At 40.7% G+C, this 27,919-nt stretch overlaps 1 protein-coding gene across 2 annotated transcripts; it reads right to left on the reverse strand.

Moving 5' to 3' along the window:
* Positions 1 to 1,494: 1,494 nt before the first annotated feature.
* On the reverse strand, positions 1,495 to 27,472 carry LOC129727796 (protein tramtrack, beta isoform). 2 transcript variants are annotated; one of them, XM_055685978.1, is made up of 4 exons: positions 26,561 to 27,472; positions 14,115 to 14,369; positions 12,761 to 13,637; positions 1,495 to 4,015 (listed from the first exon to the last, which is right to left on the reverse strand). In XM_055685978.1, exons 2-4 carry the CDS (start codon positions 14,250 to 14,252, stop codon positions 2,853 to 2,855), a joined length of 2,178 nt encoding a protein of 725 aa, XP_055541953.1. In that variant the 5' UTR covers positions 14,253 to 14,369; positions 26,561 to 27,472; the 3' UTR covers positions 1,495 to 2,852. The 2 variants fall into 2 exon arrangements, with proteins under 2 accessions (XP_055541953.1, XP_055541952.1); XM_055685977.1 differs by lacking the exon at positions 1,495 to 4,015 and adding an exon at positions 7,072 to 11,038 and having other exon boundaries at positions 26,561 to 27,471.
* Between the last annotated feature and the right edge of the window lie 447 nt (positions 27,473 to 27,919).

The following is a 27,919-nucleotide window of genomic DNA, read 5'->3' on the forward strand; positions in this document are numbered from 1 at the left end:
GGTACATCATTCTGAAATGCTTAACAATAGTAGATTGGTTGCCTTCGGTATGTATTTTTTCAATAATAATGCTTTTAGTAGAGGTAAAACGATTCTTTAGAAAATATTATTGAAATATTATTATTAATATAATTATTATTATTGAATGCTGAGATCGAAATCGTAAATACCTAAAGTAGTAATGAAAATACTTCCTCTTTCTAAAATCGGTTTTCGGTTGCGCAATTTTGTTCATGATTATTCAAAGCAATTGGGTCCTAAAATTTTACACGGTTTTCTGATTTTTTTATATCAGCTGAAAGAGTGCAATTTTCTGATCAAAACGTGATTTTTAAAAAATGATTATCGTTTTTCTCCGATTTTTAAATGAAGAATAAAAAAAAATGCTCAAAAGACAGTTCTTCCATATACCGGCGGCTTTTTCAAATGATATATAAAAACTAGTATAGCTTTAGGACCCAATTTACGACTGAAAGTAGTGGAAATTCAAATATTCATTATTTAAGAAAGGACAAATTTTTTTTCCTAAGATTACGATTTAATTATTTGATTATTATCTTCCCATATTACAACAAATTTAAGCAGCTTGTTTTTTGTGTAAAATCATTTATCAACAAGTTTAGTACATGCGTTACCAGTGAAAAAACATAAAAATCTATGTACCATTTGTACGATAATAAAAAAAGTTACCCACAATTGCTAGTATGCGCTGGAAAACTTCAGAGGAAACAACAAACAAATTTGTTTCCATCACATTAGTGTTTATTTACCGTTTACCTACACTATCAAAACATCGAGAAAAGGCAAAGTTTAAAAAACCCACCCGTAAGCAGCAGCTTACCCGATGTGAATGGATCGGGATGGTGGCTTGCCGAGGTAAACGACTTCTTCCCTATTTGCATATTTATTAGACACCCAAACAATCCGGCACCATAACCAAACCCATTATAATCCTATTTCGATTTAGAGCCACTTCAATCTGCGCTCGTATGCACACTGCACTGTAGGCTGCGTAAACAGGGATAGAACCGTTATGCGCCTACCTCTCAACATTTCAGGACCGAACAAGTTATGGTCCTGTTTGAGCTGGGAATTTCCCAAACTTGGGTGCATACCAGCGCTGCAGGTCAGGGCAGGTGGAGGATTTTGTTATGATGGGGAATTCCGTGTTTTCGTCGGCAACTTGATCCGATTTTCTCTCCACGTACATTCGACCCGGGCAGGTTGGGATGTTGGGATTTTCCCAAAAAGTGTTCCAATTTTCGTTGCATTTTCAGCAGGTTAGCAACCTGCCTGTTGAATGTTCAAGGGTTCCAGACCAAAGGAATAACAAAACACAAATAGTGGGCGGACGTAGTTGGGTTCAGTTAAATTCTATAGTTTCGTATGACCTCAAATGCAACACTCGAGCTCAGCTAGAATTACTGCTATTGAGTTGATTATTGTTTCAACTTGAAATCTAAGAGGATATGATATTAGAATAAAACAATCCTGTGTTGTATATGTAATATGCTTTTATTTATTTTTTACCATCAGAGCATAGTTCCAGTTTGTGTGTATCAATCATGATAAATTGTGCGTCTCTCGCCGAGGTTAAATTATGTAGTAGGTCAACAGTGAGTCTTGAGTAGTTCTGTCGCTATTTTTTCCGATCTTCTTTACAACCTATTGCAATTACTATCTCTACCTTATTCAAAGTCGAAATTTTGTGCTTTCGTGCACTCTTGTGCAAACACGTGACCCTGCTTGCAGTCAACATATGATAAATCTTAATAGTTAGTTTCATTATTACTACTTAGAATAGAACCAAATTGCCACGTGTCTATATCAGTTCACTGTAAAAGCTAGTACGGAGGTTTACTCTGCTGTCAAAATCAACATCATGGTGGCTTACCGGAAACGGTGAAGCGAAGATATGCTCTACCTATCAGGTAGAGAATCCAACATGACTACCTATTCTTGTTCATAGTAAATCTAAAACAGCGTCAACATCAAATCAAACCGCTGAAACTTTTTCTGCTTGCGTGTGTAAATTGTTGCTTCGAAAATCACACAACATTGCTGTGCATTCAGCTATCAGTTCTGGACCTATTTCTCTTTTATAAAGAGATCAACGGTGCTTCACTTAATTATTGTTTCCATAAATGATAATCGACACTAGAAGCAGTTAAAATGCAACTTATTGAAAAAATGGTGAGAAAATTGTATCACAAAACTAAATAGAAAAATATTGACTCCTATACACAAAAATGTATTCGATTAGAGAAAGAACGTATTCAATTTCATGCCTTCCTCGTTAAAAAAAAACTAATATTAATAAATGACGAGATCGGAAAATTATTCTAGCTCCTTCCTCTGCGCTGTTTTTTTTTTGTTTCGTTTAGGGGTGGAGTCATGTGACTTGAAAGTTTTTTACTACTCTTCAGGGAACTCGAACTATCGACAGTCTTCTGTTACTCTTGATTATCAGTTTAATGTTATTATACATTAGGCATTATTTGTGCGTGAGGGCGAGTCTAGCAAATTAAGGCACACGTGGTGAGTTCGGTGTTGGATAGCACCGCTATACAATAAGATATTTGAAAAAAAAAAAAAATGGCGCTGATGCTCCGATTTCGATTTGTTCCTGCAGCTTCAAATGAAGTGTACTACAGTAAATGCTTCTGCTGATGTGTAAATCGGTGCACGTGGATTGTCTCGCGAGTGAGCAATCTTTTGGGAAGACTAGTTGCAGTCTCGTGTTTTTTTTCCTAGGAAAATCAGTGCTCGCAGAAAATATGTGGTGTTCTTAGTTGCTAAGAATAATAAAAATGCACTGGAAATCTGGTTATCTATTTCTAAAGGTAGCATCTCTACTGCGAGCTGTTGTTTGCCGCCACCACGGCAATCGGTGGTGCGTTACCATTATCCCCTAGTTTGGGTGAGATCAGTTGATGCTGTAGACGAAACTTGGCTTGTTGCGAATGAATTTCCTTTTGCAGTGTGAGTTGCTGTTGTAGCTGAATCGCATTTAGCACGGACTCTATTTTGGCCGTTGTGCTGTGATGGTGGTTATTCGGTGGGACTTGTGCACTCTGCTGCTCGGTTGTTCCAACTATGAAACTCATCGGATAGACCGGATCAGATTTGGGCATGTACGATTCGTGCGTTGTCTTGAGATGATTCTTCATTTTATCCGGACGGGAGAACTCCTTATTGCAGACCGGACAAGGGAAAACTTTTCTTTGGGCACCTTCGTGATACAGGAAGGCGTGCCTTTGGAAGCTGTACTTGTTTTTGAACGTTTTCTGGATATTTTCCTTAGCGCATTCCATACAGAGATAGACACCGTCGTTTATGCTGGCATAACGAAACAGATTCAGCCCGCGAACGGACATTTCCGTTAGTGCTTCGGCTTGATCATCCGGTGATAGATTTTTCCTTCTGGCTCGGCGCCTGGCCGGTTGTCGTGAAGGGGTGTAGTGGCTATTGTTGCCATTTTGCTCGTCAAAAGAATCCTGAGACGGAGTTCTTCCGTGGGACATTGGCGCATCTGGTGAACCGAAATCGGCATCCTCTGGATCACTTCTAACCACGAAGCTCCCGTTGCTGTCTCCATTCTCTGGTTTGCGAGTTCGAACCAATCGCATCTTTGCTAGAGAACGCTGTTGAAGGTGTAGATTCTGGAAGTGCTGCTGCTGGAGTTGCTGCAAAAACAATTGCTGCTGGTTTGCGTTCGGTTGTGCCTGCTCGGATGAGGAAGGGGGCTGTTGATGCACTTGCTGCTGTTGCTGTTGGTCTTCACTTGTCTCCGTTGGCGGGCTGGACTCAACAATTGTGCAGTCATCGGAAGGCTCGAATTTTGGTAGAATGAATTCAAGCTCGCTATCGCTGTCCTCCCTGTCCTCATCGTCGTCATCTTCATCCTCAGCGTCGTCCGCTTCCATTGGAGATCCCTCAGGGGCGGTTGTGGGAACTATTGTGGCTGGTTTTGATACTTGAGGGATAATGGTTATTTCCGGTTTGTCGGCCAAATCTAAAATCAAGAAAGGAGGTAACAATAATAATTACTAATTTGAGTATTAACGATAAATTAGTAGTAGCAGTAAATTAGAATTTTCTGGTTTCTGGTTAGTTTTTGTCCAACAAATATACTCCAACTAACTAAAATTGTTATTTTTTATCCTTAATATAAACTTTCTATAATTTGTGGTGAAAGTATTATTTTTTAAACTTTCTTGACAACTGGTTGAAAGATTCGAACCTTTTTACTTGCATTTTTAAGTTTTTGTATTAAAAAAGTAAAATAGTTTGGCCAGAAACCAGAAAAAAATATTCCAATTTGAATATTCCAATTTCCAAACTCTAAATGTTCCCTTAGCCGCAAGGTAACAAAGTTCGCTTTGACAGGCGAGTGGTCGGGGGTTTTTGCTTTTAATAAAAAAAATCTTTTTATAGTAAACCTAAGGAATAGCAATCCTTTCCAGAGAATAGTAATAGGCGACATTACCACGGGAACTGTGATTTCGATAAGACTCCTTTCTCTTGTCATAATAAGTTCTTCTTAGGATAAACCAGAGACGCAACTAAAGATTTTAAATGATTGTAAAAAAAGCCCCAAAATTCAAGGGAATGACATCTGTTTCGCGGGAGCAAAGAGTTCTTCTTGACTAAAGTGGTAAATAAATGGTGTTTTTGTTGGGCATTTGTCAGTGGAGCCCGTAAATCTGTGTATCCGCGGCTATATTAGTTCCTAGTGGAGGAAAGCAAAAAATATACAGATGGCAACCTTCGTATACAGATGAGCAATTCCATAAAACTGTTCCAATTTCAATAGATTTTTTTACTTGTCATTTTTTTTAAAGGCAGAACGTTTTGTTTGATTGGTATGACGTGTTCAGAAAAGTTGTAGATTATAATTTAGTCTTTCTAGAAAAATATAAACTGAAAAAAAAAACAACTTTTTCACAACAAAAAGAATGAAAAAATTCATTTTTTATTTTTATTTTATAGAGACTACAAAATTTGGTTATCAAAGGACTTTAGCATAGGTTTATTCTCACGCCCCCCACCACGTACCCATCCTTCAAACTGAATTCTACACTCTCCTTCTTATAAAAAAGAAGTTTCTATTCTTATAAAATCGATTCTCTTCAGGGAATTGTAATTAGGCGCATTTAGGCGCATTGCATTGTTAGGAAGACGGAGGCTCGGTATAGTAGAGCAGTAAGTTTGAAACGGAAACATAAAACTTAAACACAAGCACGGATATAAATGATAAGCGTATCACTCACTTCAATAGTGATACTGCCAATAATATGAAGTGCGGAGTAGAGAAAACACCTGGGCAATATCACAAAAGATCTAAACTTTGGTAGCAGGGATGAGTCCACACAGAGAAAAAACTACAAAAAATTAGCTCGACAATGGTGGTTGTCCGATCATGGAGTAATGAGAAATAAAAAAGTTGAACTTAAAAAAAAAGCCAGAATAGTTTCTTGATTACTATAACATTTTCAACAAAAATGAAGACAGTAATTTTAGAGTATTTTATATTTCATCCATTCCAAAATACACCGCAAGAAAAATTAAAAAAAAAGAGATACCTAATTGACTTTAAATTCCAATTTTTTTTTTTTTTTGTTCGACAAAGGTATTTTTTACGGTGTATATTTTTTTGGAAAGGCGAAATTATTATCTTCAATTCAAAGATTTGCTCAGCAACCTGTCTTTCATTAGCATGATTTTCTTCATTCAACTCCTGCAACTAGTATCGTTAAGACGCTATTTGAAGAACTCTCGAAAATCAAGAATCCTTTGAGATCCGAATTGCACCTCGAGAAGAATGCAGTAATAGCCTGCAAATAAAGGTGAGCTCTGAAACTGCTGTCCGTTAGTTAAGATAACCCGTAGGATTTTACTTACAGGTGGTGAATAGTAATGTTTCAAACTAACTGTGCGTTTCTGGTAGAGAAAGGATCTTCTCACCGCTTCGTATCGTTGTACATCGTTGAAAGCGTGCTCTCAAGGGAATGAAGAAGCAAAAGCTGCTGTTAAAAGAACGAAGAAACGAATCGTGTAAAACCACGTGTAGACTGTCAATCGTAGGTATCCTATTGACGGTCTACACGTGGTTTTACCTTTCATACGATTCGTTTCTTTCATTCATTCACCAGAAACTTTACATTTCAAGGGTCAAGGAAACGGCAAAAGACGCCCTTGCATATTGCGTAACAATTGTGGCATGATGAAAAGCACAAAAACCGCAATCAGTGAAGCACCTAGTATAGCATTGTACGTAACATACAAATATACCAAAAGTGTTCGAAGAAACGAAGTGAAGTTATAAATCAAGAAAAATGATCTTTATGCTGAAACCTGGATCTACCAATAACGGGGTAAGTCAAACCCGAATTTCAAAAACTAAATTTGATGTTTTTGTTAGTTTATTTATCTCCTGAAGAACGGTCAGTGTTAAATTAAGCATGGGCTCAACACTGCCAGAAGCAAATGTTTCGTATGTTGATCGTTATCAAAAATTCACATAAAAAATCAGATTCTTAAAATTTTCAACCTATGTGGTGCGAAATTACCAAAAAATGTTCTAGTTTTCTTTTCAAAAAAAAGGAACTTCGAAAAAAAAGTTTCATGTAAAATGGTGTCATTTCATAACACGTTTAAAGTTAAAAACGTTGAGCATTAAAAACCAGGTCTGGTTTTGGTTTCCGTTTTTCGTTTGGAGAACTCTTTTCTATTTTAAACTGAACTTTAAGCTAAAATATATTTGTATTTTAAATTATTTTTGGTACAATGTTATTCATGTTTTCATGATGGGTGAACAGATTGAAGTGCAATACATTTGCTAGCAAAGGCTTCATCGAATTGCATAATACATTGACACATCTAACATCCATCTTCAACACACTTAAATTTTCGCCCATAAATTAAGAACTGTAAAATTAAAATTTTCATAAAAATTATCCTAGTGAACAAAGTATATTTCAACGGTAATTTTTAGTGACGTCCTTTAGGAAGCCAAATGGACATTATCGGGTTTTAAGAGCAATCATGCGAGTAGAAAGAAAACACAGATTTTACATGTACATGTTTCACTTTATTAAAGTTTGCTTTTTCCTTCTATATGCTTACTCCTTCTTGTTTAAATATATGTTTGTGTGTATTTGCGTGATATATATTATTATAATTATTAATAAAATATATTTTATAGTATATTTAATAAAGAATGCAAAATGATTATTTATTAGGCTAGGATTAAAACATAGTAATTACTTTTCCGATTTTTTAGTTTATTTCACCGCTGTTTGATTCTAGCGACCGAACAAAGTATTTGTTAAACATCTGGAACAAATTATTATACTAACGGTCAAATGTGAAGCCGGGTGCCAAGTGTGCGTTATATGTTATAACTTTTTTTTCTTTCCTAAATTTAAAATTTAAACAGCCTTTTGATAGCTGAAAATTTACCTATAAGCCATTCATTAGAATCTGCGAAAACAATAAAAAACGGCTGCGGAGAAAATCTTAACCATAAAATTGCACTATCTACCTTTGCATAACGTTTATTAGGTTAAAATTAACTGATTAGTGCGGAGGTGTGAGGATCGGTGCTCGCAAAAATTAGAGCAATTTATATAAAAATATTGCAGTACTTTTACCGTTAGCGGCTACTCCAATTTGATTAAATATGTACACGTGAACTAACTAGTTATAGGAAAAATAATAAACAAAAAGATACAACAAATACTTAAAACACGATAGTAATTAAAAATTCCTTAGGCGGCTAAAATGGTTTCCTGTTTAAATATTTGTTTCTTGTTTGTTTTCTTCAAGACATCGGTTTGATTTTTACACCAAAAACAAACTAGCCTTTTTTTACTATTTGATAATATATAAATATTACGTTCTACTGTATGTTCCTACTGCCCTTAAGTTAGACATATTATCGCTGATATTCCTAACCTGGTTAAAATCCCAATACAATAGATTTTCTCTCTATGTTGTGAACCAATTTGCGGGGACTCCTTATTTACTTTCCGTAAAATTACTATCTCAGACTTAAATTTTTTTCACATCTTTCCTTACTTTTTCAATCGTTTGTTTCGATTGTGACAAATCTACACAAGGTATCCAAAATTTCGAAAGAGAACAGCTTTTGAAACGAAGGTGGAGATTTAATTAGAACAACAAAACTAAAACGAACAAAAAAAAAGTGGTACACTTTAATAGTAAAATAATCACAGAATTTTGTTATGCTTCTGCCGCCATGTGACACGCACACATACACACACCGGTCGAGGAAGGGACACACGCGATGTCTACCATCCGTGATCGCCACTCTTCCCGCCGGTAATGTTCCGAAGTACGATTTTGTTTTATTCTTTCTGTTTCGATTAAAAGGAGGATGGCCTTGGAGGCAAATAACAAAATGAATTTAGCATTTTTATTCTGCTAGTTAGTTTTGTAAACAACCGTGTTTATAAAGACGTTCTTTACTGTACACAAGAAGAGTGTCGTTTTGAATCACACTTGAACATTCGCGAAGGAGAAAAGTTTTGCGTATGCTGGAAGAAACGAAATTATTTCGAAAGGACGTAGAAAAAACTACTTTCATAACGTTAGATTTTAATAGAAATTTAGAATTTTTAAAACGCAAATTAAGTTGTGGATGGAACGTACACCTTTTTTTTGAAGATTGATAATAAAATGAAAGGAAGCATTGTTATTCGAAACGTTTCCATTTTTGTACGTACGCTAAAATGCTGTAAATTTACTTGAGGGTAGGTCCAAGTGAACAACTATTCAATGCGGTGTAAATAATCGAGGTTGGAAACATAAACGTAAGCGGTTTCTGAATGGTAAAAGTAATTAACATCTTATCTCTGTTCAGCTTGTTATAAAGGTGCAGTGAAAGTTCAAAACAACGGTGCTAAACGGTTCCCTGGTTTGATGCAGGCTATAAGAATACTTTAAATATGTTTTCTTTCTGCTTTCTTAAGGCAATAATTATTTGATTTTAATTTTTATTGTACTATGTTTTTTTGATTATACTCTTTAAATGTTTCGAATCAATCAACGAGGGAGGTCAGGTTTCACTCCGCGCGAATTACCTCGCAATCGATAAAATGGGAAGACTTGCGTGAAATGGTTGTTGCATATGTACTGGTTGTGTATAGATTTTTGCATGTTTTTGCGATTGCAATGTCCTACTACTAATAGTACAATATTACAATATAAAGGTAATCAGCCAAAAAATTGATACACTAATGTTTATGTAAATTTTAGGACACTTTTATTCTTTTTCAATGAAAAGTAATTTTTTCTTCTGCTTATTCTGATGTCAATCTTACTGTAGGTGCGCCCAATTAGAACGCATGTGCTTGCTTCTTGCTATACAATTCCAAATTATATTAAAATTACAAATACCCTTTAAAAGGAATGATTAACGATCTCGGTCAGCGAAAAAATAATTAAATAAACAACAGAACATAAAATATAAAAACAGTTATTGCAGCTCGCTTTCTATCTTTTCCTCTCTTCCACTGGCCGTCGTCTTCTTCAACCGAGTTTTTTGTGCCGTCCGACAGCTGATATACTTTAGTGTTAGTAGCCTCTTTTATGTGTGTTTGTGGTGGATTTCCTGCATGTTTTCATTGACTGACGGTTGCTGCTGCCGGTGCATTGCTGTTGGCCAGCGTCGTCGAGCTCGGTGAAGTGACAGTGCTGGATGATACCGAGCCACCATCGACCGGCGACGAGGACGAAGGTTTCTCCTGAAACTCTTTCTTGATACTGATGGTACCACTACCGGCAGTGGTGGTTGTTGTAGCGGCTGATGTCGTGGATGAAGAGGCAACCGGAGGGAACACTATCCGGATACCGGATCCGGAATTGGTAACATTTTTGGGCTGCAAACCAACAGCATTTGCGACGGCATTGATGATTGCTGCATTTGCAAAGCTGCTGGCTGAAGTTGTCGGTACTGGCGTCGTGGAACCACCATTCGTGCTGCTGTTACTATTGGTATTCATCAGATGAGGCGCCGAATCCGAACCACTGTTGGGATTTTGCTGGGCGTATTCGGCTTTGTGGATTATTTTAACATGGGCCGTCATATTGTCTTTCCTCGTAAACTCCTTGAAACAGTACGGGCATGGATAAACCTTAACATTGCGCTTGTGCGATGTTACATAGTGTCGACAGAAGTTGCTTATATGAGTATAGACTCTCGAGCAAACCTTACATCGGTACACGTGGTCGCCCTCTTTGGTACAAAAATCTCGCACACTTCCTTCGGTATCATCAATCACCGTATATTTGTGCGTACGGCCACTGCTTCCTTCTCCTCCAGAACCACCGCCTTTCGTTGAAGGAGAATTCGAACATGACCTGGTTGTCGGTGAGCTCATCACTTGACTCGAGTACATGTCGAATAAATCCGAAGTATTCAGCCCGGAAAGGACATTGGAGATTTGCATACTAGCATTTGCACCTGCTGTCGATCCGCTGGTCGAAGTCGAGATCAAACTATCGTTTAGATTGTTATTCAAATTGTTTAAGATGGTCTGCGTAGCGGTAATACCGTTCTGTGATTTACCCATCAACCGTGGACGTTTTTGAAGCTTTGGTAAAGATTTTGTGCCGAGAAATCCGGCTGATGCGGCCGCTGCTGCTGCTGCTGCTGCTGCGGCAGCATTGGATGAAAGTGGGGCCAGTTTCGGTAGCTGCGTGTTCAAAAGAGCCATCGTTGGAACCACATTGATCAGCGGCATTCGACTGGAATTACTAGTTGGTGTATCAGGTTTGGCTTGCAGTGGAGGTGGGAAGCTGCTGGACGTGGAATCTACTGCTCCGCTGTCCGAACCTTTGGGGTCGTACTTAAATTCCACTGGCTCGTCGAATTCGTCCAGTAACATCTGCGGTTCCATGTAGCTCGAGTTGAGCTCCCGATCTTCGTCCGAATCGTCATCCTGATCGTCGTCGTCGTCTTCGTCCATAGGGCCACCGCAAGTATCGTCTTCCGGGAATGAATCTTTGGAATCTACAATGAAACGAAAGCGAGAAAACACGTGACTCTCGTATGATCGATTTTCACTATAGGGACAGTAGCGTGTAAACAAATAAATTCCATTTTCCCAGGCCGCATGACAGCAAAAATTAATGAGAATTGTGCGTAACTGTTTTGTAGTTCGATTTCTGGTAAGAAATATTTTTGCATGTTTCCAACACCAACATTAAATTATTAGACACATTTTCGTTAAGTGATACTTATTCTTTAAATATTCTGTACAAATGTGTGTGAGCTAGCCTTTGCCCCCTGGAGCAAAGGCAAACTTCAGGAAAAGCTAAAAGGGATCATTTCCTCCAGAGGTTGGCACACGTTTGGATCGTTGCTCAGTTTTAGTTTTGTTGTGCATTGGCTGAACATTTGTTTTTGTTTTTTTTTTTTAATCAGTTGATCTGTTTGATTTCGGATACGAAATTAACCGGAGGCTGCTTTTGAGCGAACAATGTTTTTGTTTTATTTACAGAGGAAGAGAATCGTAACGATCTTTGCTTTTGGATGTCTTATATTGAAAGGAGGGGGAAGCTTTGGTTTTTTTATTGCGCAGCTCCTGGCAAAATCGATTAAGTTACAAAGGCTGACTACTTGATGAAAGACCAAACTAACAAGTTTTGAATGACAAAGCAATTAATTAACAATTCAATTTTTTCCAAAGAGGTCTTGGCTATTCACACTAAAATTTTAAAATTTTGGAATCAGTCGAAGATTCTGCATTCTTCTGAACTAGAACCTAATGAACAACAATTTTCGAGTTTACTTAAGTAAAATTTTAGTCTGATCGCAGACTATAAAGAGTATAAGCCAATTTCAAACCATTAAAGTCGTGTTACTACTTGCCGAACCGTAGCAATTTCGAATCTCCTAACCCGTACAACGGTAAAAGCAAAGACCGAAACATTCAAAAATATTTCTTCCGAATTCAACTGGAATAGCGTTTGTGTGCACCTCCCCCCGATTGGATATCGAGGATAGCTGAGGTTGTGTTCTGATTAATTTTCGACTGTTGCGGCGCTTGGGAAGCCGGAAACTCACCTCATTGAGTTTTTTCCGTTGTAGTATCTCGCTCGGTATTTTCTTATAGGAAGTCGATCGCATATGCAGGGAACAACACTTTTAGAACAGTTTTTTTTCTCTTTATTTTCGTTTTACCCAGTTTGCAATACCAGGGCACGCACACACACGCAAACAAAAAAATAATCGAACGCCCGACGATTTTCATTTCCGCTATAATGATTTCTAGTTTTTCTCTTAGAATGAATTCTTGTACCGAGAATCAAATCCCTTTTAGCTTTTCCGGAATAGAAAGAAAGAGAGAAATGCCAGAGAGTGGAAAAACACTGTTGTGTTGTTATTGGCTATTGACTGTTTTGCATTTTTACATAAACCTAAATCTATTCAATGGTTAGTAAAATAGACAAAATTTCTTTCCTGGAGCCCCGGAAATTATGTGGCAGTATGGAGAGTTACAACAATTAGATTGCATAGTAGAATCGGAAGGCGAGAGACAAAAAGATGATAGGATGATGGTGTTAGTAGCCTAATGAGTGGGGAAATCACTTTTTTCATTAAGCAGTCAGTGGCTAGATTACAATCAGGTAACGGTAAATTTTGAATGGAAGTAGAAAAGAATGAGTGAAATAGGAAGTGTAGAAACTAGGAAAGTCTAAAGGTGAAGAAGCACTTGGACAACACACGTACCTGACATGCTATTTTCGTTTTTAAGACTACTGGCCAAACTCTTCGCGTTGCTGGTAGAGTTGGTAGAGGCATTGTTGTTGTTGGTGGTGGTGGTGGTAGTGGTGGTATTTTTTGTGTTGGTCGCCGCTGCGGGACCGGAAGGGGCGGGGCTGCTACTGGCATTTTTGCTGATGCTGTTGTTATTGTTGTTCACTACGTGAGGTGGGCTATTTTGCAGGTTCAATGATTCCTCTTGGTCTGGATCTTCTGACCGGCTGATTGCGTTCTCGTCTCCAGAGTTGGACATTCTGTCAACGCCAGCCATTTTGGTGTCCATGAGTTCCGGCGAACCCTGTACGAGACTGTCACTTTCGTAGCCATCGCATTCCCCGTCACCTCCCGTATCACTACCAGACAGTTTTCGCGGTCGACCACGCTTTCGTTTTTGCTGTGACAGTGCCGAACCGAGTAGGGGATTTGTCAGCAGCATACTTTGGCCAGATTTCTGCTTCTGTTGTTGCAGCAACTGCTGTGACTGTTGCAGAGCGGCCAGCTGCGTGTTCCGATTCGCTGCCGCGGCTAACTGCTGCTGAAGCTGCTGGTGGGAAGGCTGGGTTTGGTTTTGGTTTGTCGTCAGACCACTGCTGGTCAACGATGTAGTCGGAGGGGGCGGTTTATCATCATTCACTTCTGTAAGGCCCTTTATCCGTAGACTCTCTGCCACCCGTAGGAAAGCAGCAAGACGATCCTGGTCAACAGAAACCTCACCACGGTACATAAAATCCAACAGACATTTCATGTCTTTGAATGGTACATCCTTGAGGATAACAATCGGATCCTTCTCCGGATGGCTTACGAATATAGCCTGGAAGTAGGGACTGCACGCCGATAGAACCATCTGAAATTGTAACAAAAAAGGAAGAACGTGTTTTACTTCAGTTCTAAATACAAACGCATATGATTGCTCATGCGTTGTCCTATCGCGGTTGTTGTCCTGTGGTACGCTTATCTCCTTCAGCCCAAGTTTGTGCTTATCGCAAAGCCTTGCACAAGCACGGCGACAGTACCTAGATAATTTCGAAAAGGCACCAAGTGGTCGACTACTGATAACGACATACGTTGTAGGATTGGATCCTTTTGCTCCTCTCGGCCTGGCCGGTTTCACTCAATCTTTCGTGGTCTTATCTGTTTGTGGCTATTTTGCTGTTATCAGGGGAATTGATTTTCTCCTGCTTCGAAATGTGCTTTACTAGTTCGAGTAGTTGTCCGTGCTACTTTCAAACATGTGATATACAGGCTCACACTGAGACATGTGCGATAAGCGTTCCAAGAATACGACGGTGTACTGTAAACGGGAAGAAATTAGGACACTTACCTTGTGTGCTTTTAGGTACTGGCCTTCGACGGCCAGCGTGACATCGGTGAAGGTTTCTGCATGTAATAGCTGATCAAACACGGACAGCAAATTGGTCTGGTGATTGTTCCACCGCAGGCAGAATCTTTGGGACGACATGATTTGATGATTAGACTAAGGTTTCTCTTGCAGCTGTAGTACGATTACGACACCAACGTCCTTCCTAATGACTATAAATTGTTTGCTTCAGTCGATTCAGAACCACAAAGTTCTCTCCTGTAAGATAGGGAAACAAAGACAAGAGAACGAAACCTACGATTAGTTGTTGCGCAATTTCTCTCCAAGTTGGAGTCATCCTACGACGACTAGGCGATGTAACGCTAAAAAGCTGAAAAATTCCCTTCGAAACCAGTCTCGTGGAGCGTGAATATGCTGATGGGGAATACACCCACTTGTTATCTACTTTGGTTTGTCGAGCCACACTTCCACAGCCTCGCCCGTCCTGCGTCGGTGTGTAAACGCGTTTGGCTTGAAGGCCGCATATGCAGGTTTAGTTTAGTTCGCTTCTTCGATGTGAATTTAGGTTTACCTATTCTAGTAATGATATGCATACAAGGCAACAGCAGGCGTTACCCAACGGCGCAGGACGGTGGTGCGGTGGCGATTAGCGCTTGTTCATACACCAGTTTAGGCAGGATGCTGATGATCATCTTCAGTGCGTGGTGATGAAGATTATATATGTTAGTATTTATAGGCAAATTTTGTGAAACACAAAGGTTGTTTTTATTAAATAAAAACATTTTAGATGGATTTTCTGTTAAAGTTTTTCTACTTATTTTGGTTTAAAAAACTGGTATAAATTTGAAGAATAAAACTAGATTTGGAAAGTCATACGTTTTTGAACAATTACATTTGCATTTTAGGTTTTTTAATTTCTTTTCCGAATAGTATTTAAAGCAAAAAATCAAAAACTAATCGGAAATCGATCTGTTCGAACTTTCTATGATTAAAAATAATAATAAGAGGAAACGGTACACTAATTTTGATTGTATAGTCAGTTTTTTAGATTTAACTACACTGAAGTGGTTTTCCAGGCGAGGATACGAAATCAACGTAAAAATACTACATAGAATCTGATGATAAAAAATTATAAAATATTGCGTAAAAAATAATAAAATATAGTATTGCGTAAAATTCTACGTTTCTGAGGAACACGTAAACAAACGCACCAAAATTGAAATCCGAGTGAAATCCGAAATCAGCGTAAATTCTGGTAACTGCGTAAAAGCGACTTTAGTGAATTTTAAGTTGATATCCCCTAATGGCACTAGCAAATGGTGACTCGGTATCATTATTACCGCTGTTGCATAATGCTCAGTTTTTCATCCAATGCTCCATTATACCAATTTATAGTAAAATCCTGAACCCAAAATGTGGATGAAACAAACATGTTTGCAACGTTTTTCGGCAAGCTTCCGACGTGAAATCAATCATTCGCCGTGCTGCGGTAATCCTGAAAAGAACCCCGCTAACCTTGAGAGGTGGATTTTCTAGCGTGACAAAAACGTCCCAAAAAGGTCCCATCCCGGAGCTTCTATGTTTGAACGCTGCGTGCTGATGGTAGTAGTGTGTAAATAATATTCTGCCGAATTCAAATCCGGTTTTTCGTCGACCCTTTTCGTCGAATTCTGCTGCTGCTGTTGCGACACCCAAAGCCAAACTATAAAGGATGATGACAAATGACCAAAAAATTGAAATCAGCCAAGAAGGTGATGAATAGCTTCTGAAGGACAATACCAACAGCAGAAATAACCAACATCGCGACTTAACCGAACAAATAACAGCATCACCGTTTCGTTGACACGGTGGCAAAGGTACTTGAAGAGATCTCCCTGATTGATCTTCATAGCTAGGTATGGATGGAATTGTGTGCTTGAGATTAAACAAACTTTTTGTTTGTCTAAACAATACTTTGTGTGCTCGATTAGATAATCATTGGTGGTCTTCAAAATCATAATGTTCCTCTTTTCTAAGGTGACAAAGTGTCGATGTCGATCCCTGTCGGACCACGACCTTCATGCTGTCTACCTGCCAAACTAATTGCATATTTATCAAGCTGCCGGTGGTAGGCCAAAGGCATCAATAAAAGATGCAAAACGAGCATCGCGTAAAGCGTATAAAAGAAGTTGTAATGATCGAAGATGCGGGCAGAGGTGGGTGAGTGTTGGAAGCAGCCACAACAAATCCACGAGTTTATTTATTATTTTCCTCCACCGACTGAGCCGAGCACCGCTCGGAAAGTGGCGGTTCTTCGCATGTGTGTAGCCCAATTGGCAGCAGCGATAAGCCGCGCGGAACGGTGTGGGGCGTTAAAATAAAACGCTAAATTAATGACGTAATTTGCGCACGAGGAGCCAGGCGTACAACGGTGCGGGTGGGGTTGTGTTGAATTGGCTCCGGAAGGTGGCGGAAGTAGCGGAGACGGCTAGTTCGCGTCCGCGGAAATTACCTTCTCGTGGTGATGATGCTGCTGTGAGAAGCCGCTTCTTTACAGTTACATCATAGTGTGTGCGATCCGGCGATCCGATGATGATCGTAGGTGTGTTTTCCGTATTCGCCAGGTTGGATTGAATGCGCTGGTAGTGGTGGTGTGATGGCCGGTGTATAGCACAGTCTGAGTGTCGAATGCATGCATGAATACGTGTAGCGCTATGCGTCGTGGGAAGGTGGGTGTTTTCCGCGAGATGAATGATTGCTGCTGAGTGATGGATGTACGGGTGGATGTGTGTGCGCACCGGCACGACGACATTAGCTGCACCAGGAGTCGACTGAGTCCGCCGTTCGGTGCTGGAGTGACACTCGCTGATTTCACCGCTATCTATCATCCGTTTGGGGGCTTCCGAGAAAATGCGGCAGAGTGACAGGAGAGCAATTTGAATGTGCATTTTTTTTGTATTGTTCTCCACTCCATGCTAGGCTAGGGTTTTTTTCAGTCTATTGCACGAGAATGGTAATTACTTTTTTATATGGGAGGAATTGTTTTCCTGAAATGGTTATACAGCAATTTTGTGGTTTCCAGCCTGTAACGGAAGGGGAAACGTGGGTCGATCGATTGAAACGATTGCTTGCGAAGATTGCGAAATTGCACGATGTACTCGCAATTGCTTCCAGAGTAAAGAATTTTGCTACTAGTGATGCAAGATGCATTAAATACACTTCACTTAAAATTCTCACTTCATTCTTGAATCCTCTTCTGTCTATGAGCAAATATGTGTTTCGGCTTCTTCTTGGAACCTTCCTCAGTGCTCAATCAGTAGAAACAAACTGTCAAAAATGCTTTCAGTGTCCATTACAGGTGCTTGAATTAAAAAACATCTGCTAAAGCCACAAAATGGTGAGTCAAATACCGTATGTACAATTATTTTTCGACACTGATTATCTCGCTGAAATAATTGCCTAGAATACCTCGCAACCATGGATACGTAGATTGAATGCTGTCGCAAACAGCAACAACAACCGAGAATCCTATGATCGTAACTCGTGACCTAAATATCCAGCAGCGGACACAAGCGACAGAGAAAAAAAAAGATGGATGAAAATTTAGCGCTGTCATAGGAAAACGACGATAGCATCTGAATCTACATTCAGCATTTGCAGGGCCCCATCAATGGCTCTCTGTGCGTCCGTTATGTGCCGCCACCGCCACGCCAGTCGTCAGAGTCGAGGTTGACTGCGCACACAAACATTCGTGGTTAGTGTCGTTCCTCTCCTGTATATCTGTCTATATACAGTCATATATACATAGATTTCCACTGTCATCAGGCAACTATCAGCAGCAGTAATAGCAGCGGAAGACGGCCATCAGGCGGCGAGATACATGCACGTCCGTCCCGTGCCTGACAGTAGCCAGTAGTGGAGTGACAGAGAGCGATGAGCCAACTTCCGGAAATGCTACATTTAATTATAGTCGCACTCCCCTGTAAGCTCTTGAACGGCAGAGTCTGACTCGTCCCCATTATTCCTAGTCGCCTGCCATGCTTCTTGCCCCTCCCTGCACAGCTTCATCATCCCGGCCAACCGTTTCTATTCTCGCTCATTTCCATTTTTCCTAATGGCGGATATTGGCTACACTAACACATCCTCAGCTTCACCCGTTTCGCGAGGAGGAAAAGTACAAAAGGCAGGAAGGAGTCGATGCGGTCCGGTCATAAAAACAGAGTCAAAGCGGCAATTGCGCATCCAAGCATGCCCTACCCCCGTTCCTGCCCTATACGGGCGGGGCGGCTGCAAACAATCACAGTGCTACACTACTCGGAAGCCCGCTTGGATTTTGGGTTCCACGGTGGCAGGCAGCTGAAATTGGATGGGATGATGGGAAAATAATGCGCAACCTCCCCCTTCATACCGCAACTCACTATGGTTGCCATTGTTTCCCGTTCCAGCGGGTGTCTTGAAGAATTCGCTGATTCGTCCCGCGACTGGTGCCTGCGCAGTAGATATAGCAACAACTGAGGTAGATTAGATGAGGGTGCAATACAGTGATGAATTTCGTATAGAAGCATTGCAGCGGAATCACCCATCCTATAGGAGTCTCCTTCCACGTTGGCTAAATAGCCACATCCCTAATAGAGTCTCATCTTGAAAAATCCGCACACACGCATACATCTTTAAAACGCTCCGTTTGTCGGCCTGGCAGGGAGGCGAACAGCTAGTAGAAAAAAACGCCATATTTATTTTTCCGCTTCCTTGCCTCCTGATGCTATTCCCCGCCCCTTGGCTGACTAGTTTCATCCTATACCCTCCTGGCGGTCCGATTTGCCGAGTTGGTTTCGCCTTCTGCCTCTCATCCTCGGAGCGCTCTTGTTAACAACACGGTGCGAGTCTGTTTTGTGTGCCAGTGCCAGCCTGGCGAAGAGATGCCGTTGACTGGAGCGCGAATACCAGTCAGTATCATCATAAAACCTCCTCTCTAATGCTAGACCAGTCCCCTCATTCAACCTTGCCCAAGTATCCAACACACAGCATATACAGAGCGGCTAACACGAACCCCCAATCGCTTGCGTTTCTCGTTGCCTCTCCGTAGGATTCTATCGCCCAGCCAAGCGGCAACGACGGAGGAGCAACGGATCACGAGAGGACAAAAACGAGCGCACAGAAACGATAAAAATGTGGAAAATAACATTCTATCCTATCTCTCGCCCCACGGTTGCGCTGATGCTGCTCCCCGGATGACTATGTACAATGGTCGAGAGACAGTACTCCGTCGAATGGAGACGCGTAGCCGCTTTATTTGTCGAATAGATAAACGAAAAAGGGATGGCCCCACCCGACCGAATGATGGGAAGCATCACCATTGTGCGTCTTACTTTTGAACACATATATTACGTAATGTAATGTTCCTGGAGCAACCGTGAAGGATTGTTAGAACAGCACGTGGAAAAGATTTGTGCCAACTGTTGGGTATATCCGGGCTGAATGATTTCGCATGCTGTCAGTTTTCGCTGACGAACAACTGAATGTTTGTGAACTAGCTGTGTATCGTTGTTACCTTTTCCATCGCTTACATAAAAATCCTATTGTTATAGAAATAAGCGAGGAAGAATGCTTAATCATTTCTATGCACAAGTGAGGGGCCATGGGAAGCTAGCTTGTGCCGACAGCTCCGCACGCTACCACCCGACCCGACCACCCGCAGGAGGAACCAACCAAACACAGCGAGAATGGGGGTCGGAGGAAACAAAACAAACACCGGACCCAAAAGCTAACTGTTGCGCTTTTTACGAGTTTTTCATTTCGTTGCACGCTTGGTATGTAGGTGCAGACCCTTGCCACTTCGGTCCGCCCAGTGCCCCACCTACGACCCACTCGTCTATTTTTGATTCACTGGAAGAGTCAGCATATAATTACCTCCCATTGACAATGTGTTGGTTATTCTATGAACCCTTTGAAACACGCACACACCGGCACATGTCACGCTACACAGTGTGACACTTTACGACTACGCACTCTTCTAGCATGATTGTTCGAATTTGTTAGAAGGACTGGGTGTGGTGTCACTACATAGTACACAACATACAGCTTTCGGTGGACCCACAGCAGTGGACAGCCAGCACTACGCAAATGTCATTCTATGGTCCTTGGTGGCATCAAATTTCGCATGCCGCCTCTTCTGCGGTGAGGATTAATTTCAAAAAATTATCTCAGCTCAAAACAAAAACGTAAGCTCAAGTTTTTGATTTATGTTTATTTTTGTTACAAAAAACAATCGAGAGACTTTTAGTGCAATTATAGCTTCTGACTGTTAGTTTAGTGCTAATGCTGAGGTTGTGTTCTGTACCTCGGTGCAACACCATAATGATGACCGCAGCGAAGCTGATCGAGAGGAGCGTAACAAGGCGTACCACGCGAAAGGAGGAAGACGACCGTATTCGGTTCACATAAAAAAAGAAGCAAGGAAAAAAATCATGAGAAAATAATAATCTCATTTCGTGTTGTTTCTTGTTGTGTTTCCCAGAGCTCCGTTGGCTTCCTCGGTGGTAGCTGCAAACCTTTCCCCATGTAGTTTTTTTCTTCTCCATCACCATCACCTTCACCGCTACCGGACCGCCACCACCGGGGAGCTTTGCCATCGTTTCCATTCCATCCTTTCCTATTTAGAGCTGTCTTTGGGAATTAGGAAGCAAATGTTGCCTAACTGTGCTTGCTGGGAAGTGCGGTTCCGTGCTGTGGTATGCACGGAAAATTTGATCCAAACGCGATAGTTAGCTAGCAGCGCAGATGATAGCGTTGCCTTTTTTGGTTGAGATGCACAGGCAATCGCTCTAGTACCCCGCATGAGTTCGTTCGTGTGGTTTTGAACTGTCAAACGCACGATTAATCCTTATCGCTTCGAATACCACAATATATGTCCTTGAGATGTTTTTTTCGTTACGTTGGACAATGTATAAAATGAGAACGTTAGTTGAGGTTTTTATCGTTCTGTCCTGATCGGTATTTAATAGATCCAAGAGAATTCATTGATTTTTTTTAGTGAAAAAAATTGGCTGCTTCCTCGTTAGAATAGGACAACAAACATTTGCCTTTTTAATAATCGAATGGATGTATAATAATATATAGGCTATAAATAAAGCGTGTGTTGTGAAAATATCTCCGATTTGTCACCATTTACATATTGAAAACTTGTACGAAAACGTCAAATTTAACACTACATAAATCCTCATGTGATTGCGATGTCTTAGGAAAAGGAGATTCAAATCTGAAAAGATTGAGAATCTGAAGAGATTGAGTTTTTAGAAATCGTTAAGGGAAGACATGTGCTCCCATATATATTTCACGACTTAGTCGTATGGATCCATACAGACTTACTACATTTCTTCAGTAACTTTTCTTAATCTTGTTTTTCTCTCAGCTGGTCCTCAACAATGCTGGCCTAACAAGCCAGGTGTCGTAAGTTCGAATCTCGGGTCAGGAGAGGCTGTTGGTGTCAGTAGGATCGCAGCGCTACGATCCTACTAAACAGAGAGTCAAATTCCGAATCGGAATGTAGCATCAAGGCTTTGCTTTCCCCTTTTCCTAATCTATAGCAAATCGTCGACCTGGAAATTATGAACTATTTTGAAATCATTGTTGAGTTTGGCAGTGGTATTTTTCTCTCATTTTCTTTAAGCATACAAAACAACCACTCATTTTTAGAACTTTTTTTAAAAACGAATAAACTTCATATTTTACAAAGCGACGCTCGTCAATTTTTTCTAAAAATCTTTAAATTTTTATTATCTTTTTACCATTGTAAAAGTTACACATAATTATGCAAAAAAGCAAAGTCTTCACGCTAGTGGTCTCTCCCAGTCGAGAATCGAATATGCGACAACTGGTTGATTGAATCCGCAGTTTACGTCGGGATCAACTGGAAGGTAAAAGCAAAGCAAAGCCTTGGTGCTACATTCCGTATCGGAACTCGACTTTCTGTTTATTATACACAGACTTCGCAGCCAACTGTTAAGTGTACAGGAAAATTGCGGGGCTAGCGCTACGATCCTAGTGACACTAACAGTCTCTCCCGAGCCGAGACTCGAACCTACGACGACTGGCTTGTTAGGCCAGCACCGTACCTCGAGACCAGCTGGTAGAGCCTGGGAACTGGAAGGTAACATTTTTAACAATCGTGTATAGCTTTTTTCGTAACCCCGGTAATGTGAGCACGAAGCGAAGCAATCTTTCAAAGCCACAATTAGTAGCTAGTAGTATTCTCTTCTTTGTTGATATATGTTTCTTCTCAAAAATTATTAACATTTGATATTTTTGGTCGTGTATTCCTCCTCGGATGCATGGATTTTAAAAGTAAAGAAGTAATTTAAATGCATCTAATCTGAATTATGCACATGCAGCGATTTTGTCAATTATCTGTGACCAGAGTTCTCACCATTTGGCTTTCATATTTATAACTGTTTCTGCTTTTGACATGGTCGGCGTGCAACCAGACCGAACCAAACGCCTTTTTTTCTAATTGAGTTCTAAACACCAGTGGATGTGAAAACTGATAATCTATCTTCCAAGAAAAAACGAAATCATTTAAATAGTTCATAATGATATTATAACAAAAATTAGTTGTGGCAGTTTGCGGAAACATACGGGGTGGTTAAACATTGAACGCCGATTAGTCGAAATAATGTTTTTGGCGCTTGGTTCGGTTTTTCTGCACGCCGACCTATATCATTACACTATAGATTCAATATTTAGACTATTTACGACTTCATTATCCTATATGCACAAAAAGGCTCAGTCTATTCTGAAACCAGCGCTTCCAGTCCATTAATTGTAAAGGGAGCAGCTTGAATCCTCCGTGTAATTCCGTCAACTTCTGCATAATTGGATATCCTTATTATGCTCCTCTGCCTGGACGCAACGGGCTCGACTCTCACTTGACGGGCTTCCACCTCACGTTGCAGCAAACTACGGCTTTGTGATCCTGCGTTGTCCTTTTACTGTCCTTGATGGCTGAGCAGACCGCAGGCAACCAGTGATGTTAGCTTTGCACGAGCACACCGAACCGAAGCCGTCATTTCGCAGGAACTGGGCAGGCAGTATATTCTCTTAAAAATATCTATAGCTATGTATTTCTAGAATATTCGCACACGACGTCTGCTACACAGTCTTTCACTTGTGAGCTAAACTTGGTTTCCTTCGTTTTTTCAACTAATTTTGTATCATTCCTCTGTCGTCATGCAGGAATTCTAATGCACCTCGAGATGCTGGCAGCGGTATTTCGAACTGTCAGGATTTTGAATTCAGTAGATGTGCAAACTCTGGCACCAACACACCAGCGCCAACTAGCCATCCTACACCAGGAAAATCGAGAGATCGAACGGCTTCCCACATCAAAAACCAAAACAAATCATGAGTTTATTACGACTGGTGGCAACACATCGCGTGCTAGTGCTGGTGAAGCGCAAAGCTTTTGTGTGCAGAGAGCAAGAAGCCGGTTCGCATTTCGCTCTTTCTGTCAATCGGCTTGGATTGGTTTGGGAGTTCCATTCAAGACGCCCATACTAAGACGGAAAGCGAGAGCAACACAGAAGGCGACGTTCTTGAAGGTTACGTCAGCATATTCGCTCTCTGTCTTTCTCTCTAACCCTGGCACAAACTGGCTCAGCTGAACGAGGTTTCCGAAGAACTGTAAACTGCTCCAGGAATTGCCACGACGCGACGGAGCAGACGAGCGAGGATTCTTTCATAATCACCCGATCACGACGACCCTCGGTAAATACTGCCTGCAAATCGTGCGCTATTCTGTGACCGAATTTCTTCGGCACTACGGAATTAGCGCTAATTGACATTTCGCATTTTTCGTGTTTCTGTGGCTGGAATGGATGTGATCACAGGATTATGTGCCATTTAACGGACTGACTACATTATAAAGGCATTACCAGGAGGATCCGCTCTGGACCAGTGGTGGAATTAAAAACATCAGCAATCGTTCAAACACTGTACTAATGACTCCAAGCGGAGTTTCCCAGTGACAACCAAGCCGATAGTAACGGTGCACAAATAACACAATTCCAGTTTGTACTAGTCGAGCGATGGCTGATCTCGAATTCTTCCAAACTTTCAATGGCCAATCAACGGATTTCTCACTACAAACAACTCGCTCATTAGCCCCGATACCATAAATCAAAATTAGAACACTGTTCACAGTGGCTCGATGTAGCCCGAAAAAGGAGACCGCGATTTACCGACCAACAGAGACAGCAATGTGCCCATGCCATCATGGCGCTGTGAACAAGACTATGGCATAAAGAAAACTTTTCTTGCTCAATCAGCCGTTCAGTCCGCGCTCGAGTCGTCTGCGTCGTAAATTGGCTTAAACTTCGTCAATTATACAGTTAGATTAATTAGATTTTCCACATTCAATCTGTTATTATATTATTATTACACCAACTGGTCGCACCTACTTTCCATTAAATTGTGCTCAGCTCGGTGCGCTCTGAAGTTACAAAACTTTTTTATCATAAACCGACCTCCTCCCTCCTTAGAAATACACCAACCCCAATACAATCCAGTGCGGAGGGCAATGAAGCAATTCTCGAAAATCGCATCGAGTAATGATAATTGCTAAGATCTGTTTTGTTTCCTACTTCGTACTAAAACGCGGGGAGGACTAGACGCTGGTGACGAAATCAGTGAAGCAGAAAATAGATAGCGCGGCGAAAACGGTGCACACTAAAACAGAAGAAAAATGGAGAAGGAGTACGACGCAGAAGGAAAAATACTCCGATGGAGGTCAATCACCGCTCAAGCTCTCTCTCTGGGCTGCTGCCCCGTATAGCTCACAGTTGGCCACAACCTTTTTCGAGAAGCCTGCTTCGAACCCACTCTGGCAGGAGGCTAGTCTAGGAGGAGAAACTAGACGTGGCTTGGCCTTTTTCTTCTCTTTGACTGACTATTCGTGAGTCCGGTAGCAGGCAACCGGCGCTGTAACATGGGTCGGAAGCCCATCAGCGATGCTGCCTTTTCCAGCGTTAGTACAGGTTAGGCCACAGCAAGCCAGGCGTACCACAAGAGTACAAAAGGAGTCATAAAAAGGAAAATGTCGACAGAAAGGAAAACGGAAAATGATGGATACCACAGATATGGCTAAGGGTTGTAATGGGGGAAGGGGCGATGGACACGGCGGAGCTAAGTGCAGGAGAAGGCGATAAAGCATGCAATTTTCTAGTTTTTCCTCCTTGCCTACTTTGTGGTTAAGGTTTTGCTTTATGTGTGTATAAGTCTGGTTTGCAGCTACCAGGCGTGTGGTTTTCAAGTCATTAAACTTTGAGTTTGGTTTTTGAAGCACTTTGATATCGATAAGTTTTCGATCATCTGATCGAAAGTAATTTACAAATATGAAAAAGTTGTGTTTTTGATTTTCCCTAAAGCACCCAACCACACCTAAATCTACAGTGCTTCATGATTCTTAAGCCTGTAGTACACTCTTTGTCTAATGGTCAAATATTTGACCTTCTGACATTATGGTCAAATTTTTTTGACATCATGGTTGTTGTTTGCCCGTGTTTGCCCCATGTTAAAATCGGAGAGTGACAAATAATTATCTTTGACCAAATTTTTATCTGTCAAAATGTGACAAATATTTGACGCTCGGTCAAAGAGTGTACTACAGGCTTAAAGGCTCTAATACACTCTTTGACCAAGCGTCAAATATTTGCCACTTTTTGACAGATAAAAATTTGGTCAAAGATAATTGTTTGTCACTCTCCAATTTTTACATGGGACAAACACGGGCAAACAACAACCATGATGTCAAATTTGACCATTATGTCAGAAGGTCAAATATTTGACCATTGGACAAAGAGTGTAATACAGGCTTTAAACTTAGATGTTTTACTACAATTTAATAAATAATGAACAATTTATTTGTAACACTTCAAAACACGAAAAAACTACATAGGCTTTTATTATCGACAATGACGTGAGTTTTCAAAAACTTTTGGCGGGTAATAGTTTGTGAAATACTTTGGAAACAAAGAGAATCCTGTCAGAACTGTGGGTATAGGTAGAGTAATCGTTTTCCCTGTTTCCTTTTCATTCATGAATCGAATATCAGTCTAACAGGATTATCAAAACTAAAACGGAACTTCATATTCGAATAACATTTATGTATAACAGTTTTGCAAGATGCTTTGAATGAAATAATTGATGACGAATTTAATTTAAAACGTCTTAGTTACCGCGCATAATTTATTTGGTAAGCAATAACAATAAATCGCAAATTCTTCTAATGTCTAAAATTAATAATGCTGTATGATGCAAAAAAATATAAACACAATTTCATTTTAGCAATAGAATTTTTGACACAAAAAATGAAATTTCTTATTTCGTTTACACCTAAACTACTAAACGTATTCTCTAAAGTAAAATGGATCAACTTCTAAACTATCCTCGGCTCAAAAAAAGTAATTGCCACGTACCTATTTTACATTTTCCTCCTTTCCGGGGCCAGTATGGATTGAAATTTGAATGGGTTTCCTATTGAGGTGTGTTGCTGCGCTTCGGCAATTTTCTCCGCCCGTGTATGTATGTGACTTGGATTGGAGGCCCCGCTATCGTTTGTTCTTGCGCGAGTTTCCTTTTTTTTGCTTCGGGTAAGTTAAGAAAAAAAAAACAGCACACTACGAATCCGATCGCCTGTTCGCCTGCTGCTTAGCTGGGACGACTGGCAGCGGTGATTACACGAACCACTACTTCGATTTGCTGCTCGTTTGTGTGTCTAACGTCCGTGCGATGTTCGTTCACTGGGCAGGGCTGCCTGCAGTGCTATGTGCTGTATTTGTAAATTCCTTCGCAACTTCCTCGCACTGCGATAAACATTTTTTGCACTCCTTTTTTTTCAGTAAAGCTTGCACTTTTTCCAGCTTATTTTATCTAGTGGCCAACACTGTGCGTTTCTGATGGTACTTGCGTTAGAGATCACGTTTTTTGAAAGACGAAAAAACACTTCATTGCTTCCTATTTCCAGATATTTTCACTTCAGACATATAAAACCTAACAGCCACCCCTTTCAATTTTTCTCTTTTTCATCAAATAAGAAACAATCAATCCGTGCACGAAGCCAAAATATTACTTCTCTCCAGAGACACTTCACACATCACCAGCAGAAGAATAGATTATAACTAATGTAAGATCACAACTTCTAGACACACAGATCCTGTTGGGCACCAATTGACTTCAATTTTTTCGCCAGCCAGTCACTCTTGCTGATGGCGCAACAATAATTATTGCTCAAGTGCACAGTAAAATAAATGCAGAAGGTCCTGCGCGCAACATTCAGTAAGCGGAAAACGTTCTTACTCAAACCGCGGCACGTATCCAACTAAAAGCATTTTAAATATAACTTTTTGACTTCCACGCCACACCAAGCTGACTTTTGCACCAACACTCCGACAGCGAACGACTCTGTGCTGCGCTCCCTCTCTCCGTTCCGCGACCCTCCTACACGGACGAACGGACTCCCATACTTGCGCAAACTCTGATGGACCATAAACGAGCAAGGAGCACGCAAAGTTCATTGCGAACGACGTGGAATCGACACGAAGCACCTACACATGCCCACATGCCCACACGTATGCTCGTGTACTACTCGGCACTCGGGCACGATCGTGAGAATTCCTTTTCGTTCCTGAACAAAGATAGATTATAGGAAAAGAACGAGAGGGGTGTATGGAATGAACAATGCATCGCTTCGTGTTCATTCATTGCTAGCTCAGTGCGAACTCATATACGTGTACACTATATAAACAGTTACGTTCCAGCGTATATGTGTTCTGCTT

Source organism: Wyeomyia smithii, chromosome 3 (genome assembly GCF_029784165.1).
Source record: "Wyeomyia smithii strain HCP4-BCI-WySm-NY-G18 chromosome 3, ASM2978416v1, whole genome shotgun sequence".
Taxonomy (NCBI): Eukaryota; Metazoa; Arthropoda; class Insecta; order Diptera; family Culicidae; genus Wyeomyia; species Wyeomyia smithii.

Bases quoted from the DNA above. Each gene is read 5' to 3' on its own strand.
- LOC129727796 (XM_055685977.1), bottom strand. From the start codon at position 14,252: ATGTCGTCCCAAAGATTCTGCCTGCGGTGGAACAATCACCAGACCAAT. The intron at 13,638-14,114 runs GTAAGTGTCCTA...TTACAATTTCAG, and splicing joins AGTACCTAAAAGCACACAAG to ATGGTTCTATCGGCGTGCAG. The intron at 11,039-12,760 runs GTACGTGTGTTG...GTTTCATTGTAG, and splicing joins AAACGAAAATAGCATGTCAG to ATTCCAAAGATTCATTCCCG.